We start from the raw sequence: 10,250 nt of genomic DNA on the forward strand, positions 1-10,250 counted from the left end.
CTAAGATGAAATTCATAGGGAATGTGAAAAAACTTCCCACACAAATTCAGTTCTATGCCTTAAAGGAGTTATGAAAGGTCGCTTCTACTCAAATCACACCTATTTTGTTATGTTGAAATCTGGGCATGCCTTCTGGAGAAGCCAGGAAGAAGAACCAGCAGCTCGCACCCGTGCCTAAAATCATGGAGAATGTGTCAGCTACAAATGCAGCCCTGTGCCTGTGTGCTGCGTGGTGAGCCGCATTGTCATTGGCGACATGATTTCCGAAATGGTAAACCATGCTTAATGAAGCTCCAAGCTGTGTATGACACTCGTTACTCCATGCATGTGCCGTCTGCATTCAGCCCAGTGTATATGAAGACTGCGTAACAAATAGCATGTAAGTTCAGGATGGGATCTGGTTCCACCCCCAGGTAATTATTAAATATAAACAGGTAATTCTCATCTGCATCATAGTCCACCAGGACCTTGGAAAGTCATACACGATATGTGATAATCCCCTGCACTGTGGGACGTCTCATACTCGTGACCCCATCTACCCAGTCACTGTAACAAACAAATTTCCCATAAATTCCCTCAGTGCCCTCCAGAGGGCAGAATGGCTTCACCAGGGGCTGCTGAGCTGTACCAGGTAGCAGCTGGAATGTGTCTCAGAGGTTTTCACCTGCCTTCCTGTAGGTGTTTAAGGCACTTAAATTCACTGTGGTATTAGGCAGAATAAAAAATCTTGGCTAAGGGAGATTTTAATATTTTATATATGTCTTTGTTTAAAGAGAAAAGCAAAATGGACAACACGCCTGTGTCACTTAGCACACAGCCTGGGAGAGGTAAAGCACTGCCATCCTTGATGCCCCCCGGATACTGTCACCCACTGGCACTGTCCTCTGCATTGTGCATCTCATTTTAGCTCAGGATCATGGTCACATTGGTGCTTTACAAGGCACACGGAGTGCCTGCAACCAAATATTTGAGTGTGTAAAGTGCTTGGTGAAATGGCCCCTGGCAGCTTCTGCTGAAACACACAGCGTGCCATCAATGAAAAACCAAGCTAAAATATACCCCAAAAATAATAAAATAAAATGCTGGGGCAGCATCTCCACAAGTAACTTGGATCATAATTCACAGAGGCCTGGGTTCACATACCCAGCTCCCTCAGTGTCTCCATGCAGACCTCACCTTCCCAAGGGCAAAGTCTCTAAGATAGTAACTATACCTTGTCTTTCTTTATAGACAGAGTCTCACTCTGTCGCACTCAGTAGAGTGCTGCAGCATCATAGCACACAGGAACCTCAGACGTCTGGGCTCAACTGATTCTCTTGCCTCAGCCTCTCCAGTATCTGGGACTACAGGTGCCCACCACCACGCCCGGCTAGTTTTTTCTATTTTAGTAGAGACAGGGTCTCACTCTTGCTCATGCTGGTCTCAAACTCCTGAGTTCAGGCAATCCACTTACCTCACCCTCCCAGAGTGCTGGGATTACAGGCATGAGCCACCGCAGCCAGCCCATATCTTCTTTTATTAGTACACTGTGGGGATTAAATGACAATCGGTTGGCACAGAGTGCTAGCACACTCCCTCTTCTGCTGTCATTTTCTGCATGCTTGCCTATTTGAGAGTCTGTGGTTGGCCTCAGCAGTGTCCTGCCCATTGGCCATCTGCCCTTCTCTGGGCTGCTGTGAGTAACTACATCCGCTGTGTGTAGACCCCCTCTCCCAAAACCAAGCAGTGTCTTGCTTAAAGCAGTACCTCCTTTTATTTTATTGTTGGCTCTACTTCAATCCTTTTTTTTTGAGACAGAGCCTCAAGCTGTCACCCTGGGTAGATTGCTGTGGTGTCACCGCTCACAGTAACCTCCAACTCCTGGGCTCAAGCGATTCTCTTGCCTCAGGCTCCCAAGTAGCTGAGACTGCAGGTACCCGCCAGAACGCCTGGCTATTTTTTGGTTGTAGTTGTCATTGTTGTTTAGCAGGCCTGGGCTGGATTTGAATCCGCAAGCTCTAGTGTATATGGCTGGCATCTTAGCTGCTTGAGCTACAGGCACTGAGCCAAGTGCCTCAATCCTGAAAAAAATTGGCAATATTAAGGAAATTAATTTGGGGGGGCATTTTTCTAGAATAATGACAAAATCTATTTGCTTGCATTTCAGGTTCATCCCAGATGTTTTATTTGGGGGTGGGGGATTCAATTCGAAATGTTATTGGATGGATTAATATCTCATAGAATATAATAGATGGAATGTTTTACTTAGAAAGATGTCATCTGAAACTGCATTCATACCCATCACTCTGAGGTCTGTTCCTGATTCTGAATAATTCCTTTAACATACTTCTCTATGGTCTGCAAAGGCATGTGTGTGTGAGTATACAGGTCTCCAATTACAAATATAATTCTGAGAACTTTTCAGAAAAATCAGACTCTGCTTTGAAGGCTATCCAGTGTGAATATGTTGCTTTTTTGAATTTTAAGATGTTTGGTATAATTATTCTGTTAACAAAGTTGTGCCCACTAAGATGGATGTGAGAAAAATACTCTTAGAATTGATCAGTGCCCTTGATGATTAAGGGAGCTTTTGTTGCTGAGGTTCCCCACTGGCCTCTGGAACGTGAAGACAGGCTGAGATGTTCTTGGTCACTCATTGCCAGGACAGAGAATACACTGCCTCTTACATCAGGTTACTTCCTTGACCCTCTTAAAAAACAAGTTAGTTGGCTTCAGCACTGCAGAGTAGCAGCTGGTAATGTGAATTTTCTTTTTCCCTGAAAGCAGTTTAATACTAAAACGAAGGACGGGTTCACCGTGAACACGAAAGTTCCCAGCCTCAAAGACCAAGGGAAGGAATATGATGGATTCACGATTACTATCACAGGAGACAAGTATGTGTGCTTCCTAACGCGGGCATAGGCTGGACCAGAGCAGGATGTGGCACCTGCTCTGTGTTGCCACGAGGTTGGTCCTACCAAGCTTGTGCTTTATATCTAAGATCCAGAAATGAAAAGCAGCTAGGTCTAGTGTACAGTTTTAACCAGGTATTTCATTTAATGTGGTGTCCACAGCGTTGCACCAGCAGACACATTTCATTTTTTGAATGTGCTAAATTTAACAGCTTTCTGGATATTAAGTACCATGTCTGATATAGTCTGTGAAAAGCATTCTTCAAATTCTTGGCATTCCTTATTGGAGGTTGGGGAGGGGGCTTTTAATAATAAAATGAAAGGAGATGAGTTGGCAAATTGAAGTCCATTATAGGATTTTTAAAAATATATATAGACTTTAATTAGTAATTATATGAGTAGTACAGTCTTATTGTAGAAAGTTTAGAATATACAAATGAGCTTTGAAGGATCCACCTTATTTTTATTTGTTTTTATTTTATTTAACAAAAATCAAGTTATTTTTATTAAAGCTGAAATTATACTGTACATATTACTTTGCGACTTGTTTCTTTGCTATGCTTACCATTATAATGATCATTTTACCAGTCCCATATAAGCATTTTTAATAGCTGCAAAGTATTCCGTTCTAGAATTTCTCTTACTGATTTTTTAAATTGATCATTCAGGGTGTTTCCCATTTTTTTACTTTATAAATAACACTATTGAATGTTTTTATTAAAGTTTTAATTACTTCTGAAATCCAAACTTCACATGGCAACCTCTATATACCTTGAATTACGGTGAAATTAGTTTATACCTCACATGTATCATGCACACACATGCACGCAGGCACACACACATCGCATACACGTGCACATACATGCATCGTGCACACGCACATATGCACACACATGCATACATCACATGCATGCACATACATGCATCATGCGCACACATGCATGCACCCACCCACCCCTTCTTCAGGTGCACAGCCCGTGGAAGCTTGGCCCTCCCCACAGTCTCTGCCAGCTCTGTGGTGGGCTCACAGCTTCCAGCCTCTCTGCCTCTTGGGCTTTGGCTTTCTCATGTGATTTCACTCTCCCAGTCTAAACAGGCCTACAGGAGTGAGCACCAGTAAGGCACCTGCCAGATCTTACAGCATGTCTATGTCCTTAAAGTCTTAGTCTCTACTCTGTAATGTTTATCTGAGTATTTTCCCAGTAAAGATCATTCTCCCACCCACCCCCCCCAAACAATTCTAGGTGTCCTATGTAATGTTAAAAGTGTTTCCCTACCTTTTCATGTCCACGATGTATATCAAATTCCTAGGCAGAAGTTGAATAACTAAATAAAAGATTACAGTTGACCCTTGAACAACGCAGGGGATAGGGACACCAAACCCCACTTCCCTCCACACAAAAATGTGCATATTGCTGACTCCTCTAAAACTTTACCAATAGCCTACTGTTGACAAGAAGCCCTACCAATAGCCTAAACAGTCGCTTCACATGTATTTTGTATCTGTATTATGTGTGTATACTGTATTCTTATGATAAAGTCAGCTAGAGAAAAGAAATTGTTATTAAGAAAATGGTAAGGAAGAGAAAATATATTTCCTGCTAATTATGTAGATGTAGAGGTCTTCATCCTCACCATCTTCCCACTGAGTAGGCAGAGAAGGGGCTGGCCTTGCTTTCTCATGGTGGCAGGAGCAAAAATCTACATGCACATGTAAGTGCACCTGTGTAGTCCAGAGCTGTGTTCTTCAAGGGGCAGCTGGACAGTGGATTGTTCCCTGGAACAAGGCACCTCTCCCCACCTGCCTGTTCCCCCTACCTACTGCCTCCCTTGGTGTGGGCCTCCTACCTCTGAGTAGACTTGCGCCTGGTGTCATGTCTCCATCTGCTTCAGCAGTACTTTCAAACCTCCATTCCCCAGGCTCCAAAAAGTCCTTCCCTCTCCATACCCTGCCATTGTCTGTCGTGGCTAAAACCAGCTTCTGGGCCAGGCAGGCACAGCCTCCTACAACGTGGCCTCTGCCGTATCCTACTTGTCATAGACCATCTTCCTGTCAGAAACTGGCCTGCCAGTCTCGCTGACTGCTCATTCCCAGGCTCACCTCCCCTTGCCTGTGTTGGGGTCTCTCATCCTGCTCCAGCCTTCAGGACCCTACTTCTCCCATGAGACCTGTCCTGCCTTTCCCCACGTCTGCCAAGTCAGGTTGACTCTAATCTTTTGAACCTCTGGTGAGCTGCATTATGCCCTAGGCAAGATCTCAGAATAACTTGGCAGCCCCTGTTTCTCCCTCCCTCCTCTACTCCAAGCAGTGGTTGTGCTTTTCTTTGTAGGATCTAAGAACTAAGTGCCATTTTGCTAATGATGTTATGCAGTAAATACCTGTGGCATCAAGTGCACAATGTCCATGAGCCTGCATGAGGCTAAGTGTGCGACAGAGGCCCAGAAAGACAACCCAGTTCAGTCCCTGAACTTTCCTCCTGTGCACAGTTCTTGCTCCTGGTCATCTATCTTAATGTGGTGGCTGAGAAAATATTTAGGGATATGTGTTTGAAATGGCACAAAGGGGGTGTTAAAATGCATTCTTCACTATGTATAATTGTTTCCCCGTATGTTACATAAGCTCATTTAATAAGTGCTTTTGGTTACACTTAGTGTGAGCAGACGCGTAGCTGGTCACTTCAATTATGAGGAAAATACTATATTTTATGGAAAAAAACATTCTTACAAAACATACCTCCCCGTCTACAGTTAGATGTGTTTAGTGCCACAAAACCATGCTGTTTGCTTTTCTTTTTTAAACTTTCTGTACTTGCCATTCAGACTATATAATGCATGCCTTTGACACCCATTCTTGTACTTTCAGAGTTGGCAATATACTATTTTCTGTGGAAACTCAAACCACAGAAGAAAGGACGCAATTATATCATGCTGAAATAGATGCGCTTTATAAAGATCTGACAGCAAAAGGAAAAGTATTGATTCTTTCTTCAGAATTTGGGGTAGGTCTCTCTTTTTTTTCTATCACTTCCACTCTACCTGTGATCTTTTTTATAAGCTTTTTAAAACCTCGTCCCTTTCATTGAAACTGTACATCTTATGCTTGAAATCAGATTGAATAGACCTGTAATATTTTTAGTATAAAAACTTCCCATATTTAGTAAATAGAGCAGTGGGGTAGGATGATATGTGAATTATTATGTCATTAGTACTGTGCATTGTCCTAAGTTGAGGCTTTAACAAAATTTAAATGAAAAAGTTGGTCAGTAATGAAAATGGCCTGTGCTTCACCTTTTTCTTACATTTTCTTCCCTTTATTGTGGTTTTTGCTTATAACCGTATATCTGCAATGAGCTTTTGCATTTAAGCCAGATGGTGTGTTCTTAGTAGTTTACAGCAAAGAGAGTGCCCTAAAGGGCTGGGCGCAGTGGCTCACGCCTATAATCCAGCACTCTGGGAGGCTGAGGCAGGCAGATTGCCTGAGCTTAGCAGTTCAAGACCAGCCTGAGCAAGAGTGAGACCCTGTCTCTAAAGAAATAAAAATAAAAACTAGCCATGTGTCGTGGTGGGTGCCTGTAGTCCCAGCTCCTCAGGAGGCTGAGGCGAGAGGATCACCTGAGCCCAAGAGTTCAAGGTTGCTATGATCTGTCACACCACAGCACTCTACCAAGGGTGACAAAGTGGGACTCTATCTCAAAAAAAAAAAAAAAAATCTGAAGCACACTGGAGTTGTTATTGTTACCCTTTGCACTTAGTGACCCATTCCTAATCTGTAGCCTCTCCTCTCTGTGGCCTGCCCTTGCTAGATGTGGGCTCTGTGCAGCAGGAGTTTGTGGTAGGCATTCTCTCCTTGGCCTTATCCTGTGTTCTGCAACAGATGCCTCTAACATTTATCAAATAAATTTCATTTCAGTATTGGGGCAGGGACTTGCCTGAATCTTTGGAAGTAGGGATACATGTTGTTTAAGAAAACAAATCTATATTAACAAATGCTTTTTAAAATTTTAATCATAATATGTATTTTGACATTTCAGATAACACTAAAGGAGACTAAGATTTTTATGTTTATCAAAGGGTCACAGCTTAAGAAACCGCTAGGTTGCTCAGCGCCCATAGCGCAGTGGTTACTGTGCCAGCCACATACATCGAGGCTGGCGGGGTTGAACCCGGCCCAGGCCAGCTAAACAACAATGACAACTGCAACAAAAGAATAGCTGGGCATTGTGGCGGGCACCTGTAATCCCAGCTACTTGGAAGGCTGAGGCAAGATAATTGCTAAGTCAGAAAGAGTTTGAGGTTGCTGTGAGCTGTGAAGCCACAATACTCTACAAAGAGCAACATAGTAAGACTTTCTCTCAAAAAAAAGAAAAAAGAAACATCTAGGAAGACATCAAAGTGAACTGTATATATGTCCATTTACTGGAAAAATGATAAAAAAGAGTATAGAATATTTAAGAATGTGAAAAGTGGATTCTTATAGGAGAGGAATGATTTTGCTGATTTTTGCTGATATAAATGATTCATCTGTATCTCGTCACCTAGTGGAAGTTTAGTTTGTAATCAAGTATTTAAGTTCATGAGCCTCTGTCTTTTTTTTCTAGGAGGCTGATGCTGTCTGCAACTTAATCTTATCCTTAGTTTATTACTTTTATAATTTAATGCCACTTTCTCGAGGATCCAGGTTAGTAATACTTGTCATTAAAAAATTTGCAAGCTTAGAAACATGTTCTTGTTTGCTTACCACTCCTGTTATGGATCTAACAGAAAGCACACCAAGGATTGGTGAGAGACCCCCTGTTTTTTTCAAAATCACTTAAAAATTCTTTCCTTGGTCTGCCACATGATCTACAGAATTCTGAAAGACCGTTTAATGCAGTGTGCTAACATGTAAAAGGCCAGTAGCAAAAATCTGCTAGAGCAGCAGTTCTCAACCTATGGGTTGCAACCCCTTTTTAACAATGAGAATACATTGCAGCATTGGGAAGGCTGAGAACCACTGCTCTAGAGCTTTACTGTGTGTCACACGTTGAGCTCGGTGTGTCTTAATCTTTGGTATTGGCCTGCCCCTTCTTGCCCCTTCTTTTCCCTCTTCCATTTTTTGACTGTCAGTTGACCTTTAATCCTAATGTTTTACACTTTTGGGTCCCACTCATTCCTTACTATTTTTATTTTGGATAAATTCTTGCTACTTGTATGAGTGCATCAGTGGTTTTTTAGGTATCATCAAAACAAAGGATATGTCTGCAGAGTTTTCATTTTTGTCTCTTTTTCCCACTACCGTGTGCACTGAATCATGTAATTGAAGGGCATGACCTGAGTTGTTTTGGCAAAAAAGAATACACTTAAATGTCTTTATCTTTGACAAATGCTTCGGAAAGTAAAACTTGCCTGAATGTAGTAGTAGTATTTAAAAATTAAATTTGGTTATAGTATTTAAAAGGCATTAAACTAAAGAGGAATGTAAATGTTATGTGATCAGCATAACCGTTGCTAGCCGTGTCCACCACATAAATGTGCATGAGGCCTATTCACACCAGCTCTGTGGTCTACCATGCAGTCACAGCCCCGCACTCCCTGCACCCGTCCTCCGTCCACTCCTCCAGCAGCTCCATGGGCTCACATGTGACACCGAGAGCAGTGCAGCTCCAGTTGTTCCCTACTCTCTCCTTCATCCCTACATCTCTTCAGTCCCAATGCCTGTGGATTCCTCCTCCTTTGCCTCTGTTTCTCTTTTCCCAAAGCTCTCCACAGCTAGTTTTACTCCTCTCTTCTGTGTCCCACTGCTCTCCAGAATCTTCCCAAAGCCACTGGCTCAAGTACAAGCTTGGTGGTACCACGCACAGTGTGCAGTGCCAGTCCCTGGAGGAGAAACCTGAAAAAAGAAACACCTTGGTAATAAGGGAATGGGGAAGGGATTGGTCTCTCGTTAAAGAGCATGAGAGCACATAGCACGGAAGAGCACGAGAGAACATACGTCATTGCTTGGCAGTCTCCACACCTGTGGTGTAAATAGCCACAGGATGACTTCTAAAAATAGCCATGGGAGAATCTAGTAGAGGCTCCTCCTACTAGGCTCTTACCAGTTGCTGCTATTACGCTTCTACTAAAACTGATGGCTGTGCCTTTGAGGCACTCTGGCACCTCTGAGTGACAGAGGTCCACGTCCTGGTAGTTTCCTGGCCGGGGGCTGGCAACCTAGAGTCCTGGCTCCAACAAGTCCCAACCCTGTGCTAGTTTGCCTTGGCTATGGCAACTCTCCCTGTAGCTGCCCTTTTCTTTTCCCTTATGGCCTCTCCACATCTTCCACCTACCCTCTCTACCACACCTTACCTTTTCCTCTGTCCCCTTCCCCTCCAACCCCAGGGTCCTTGAGGATGTAGCACATGTGTCTGTCACCTCTGTGACATCTTCCTTCGTAGATGACCCCAGGAATAGGCTCACTTACTTTCCTCAGTATCCCCTCATGGCACTTAGAATCTTGCTCTCGAGGGATCTGTGCCATCCTCTCCCCTCTGCTAGGCTGCATGTCCTCAAAGGCAAGAGCTGTTATCACAAGCTAGTTGGTTCTTTGAAAAGCACAGCATCATGTTGCTGATGCTGGGTTTTGCTGTCCCCACTCCACCCAGAAGCAGCCAGCCCCCTCTCTCCTCTTGCCACAAACATAAGCACAACTATTTCTAAACACTTCCTACCCAACCCTGCACACTCATTGTCCCACTCTTGTCTTTGAGTGAGTGAAGCAAGGGACCCTGCATCATGTGCCCCCAGGGCAGGCAGGCAAAGGCACCCTGCTGGAGTTTCTACCAGCCTCCTTGGACTCCTAGCAGTTCTCATCCTCCCACACACAAAGCTGTAAACGTTCTGAGAAGATATTCTGCTTTTCTTCTTTGTGGGTCAATATTTTTAATGCTTAAAAAATAAGATTAATATATTTGTATTTACAAAGTTTATTGTATTTCATGTATATACATTTTGAAGCCAAGCCTTATAGAGGACCATAAGACAACCAGAAACCAAGTAATACAGGGCAGCAGGAAGTCCTTACCAGTCAATAATGACATTGAACGTGAATGGACTAAACTCTCCAGTCAAAAGACAGAGAGTGGCTGAATGCATAAAAAACAAAAAACAACCAACTGTATGTTGTCTGCAAGAAACCCACTTCATTGGCTCGGCACCTATAGCTCAATCAGCTAACGCACCAGCCACATACACCAGAGCTGGTGGGTTCCAATCCAGCCTGGGCCCACCAAACAACAACAACAACTATAACCAAAAAATAGCCAGGCATTGTGGCGGGCACCTGTAGTCCCAGCTACTTAGGAGGCTGACACAAGGGGATCGCTTAAGCCCAACAGTTTG

The 10,250-nt window shown here is 43.4% G+C and overlaps 1 protein-coding gene across 2 annotated transcripts in view; it reads left to right on the top strand.

The window, feature by feature from the left end:
• The window catches only part of TTC13 (tetratricopeptide repeat domain 13), a 91,788-nt gene that overhangs the window by 73,738 nt on the left and 7,800 nt on the right, over positions 1–10,250 (top strand). The window contains exons 16-18 of one of the 2 annotated variants that reach the window (XM_003797420.3): positions 2,767–2,873; positions 5,755–5,890; positions 7,490–7,569. In XM_003797420.3, the coding sequence (XP_003797468.1) occupies positions 2,767–2,873; positions 5,755–5,890; positions 7,490–7,569 (323 nt within the window). Of the gene's footprint in view, positions 1–2,763; positions 2,874–5,754; positions 5,891–7,489; positions 7,570–10,250 lie in introns of both variants that reach the window. The other variant, XM_003797419.3, reaches the window with a different exon arrangement.

This window comes from Otolemur garnettii, unplaced genomic scaffold (assembly GCF_000181295.1).
Source record: "Otolemur garnettii isolate 467f Iridium unplaced genomic scaffold, OtoGar3 scaffold00116, whole genome shotgun sequence".
NCBI lineage: Eukaryota > Metazoa > Chordata > Mammalia > Primates > Galagidae > Otolemur > Otolemur garnettii.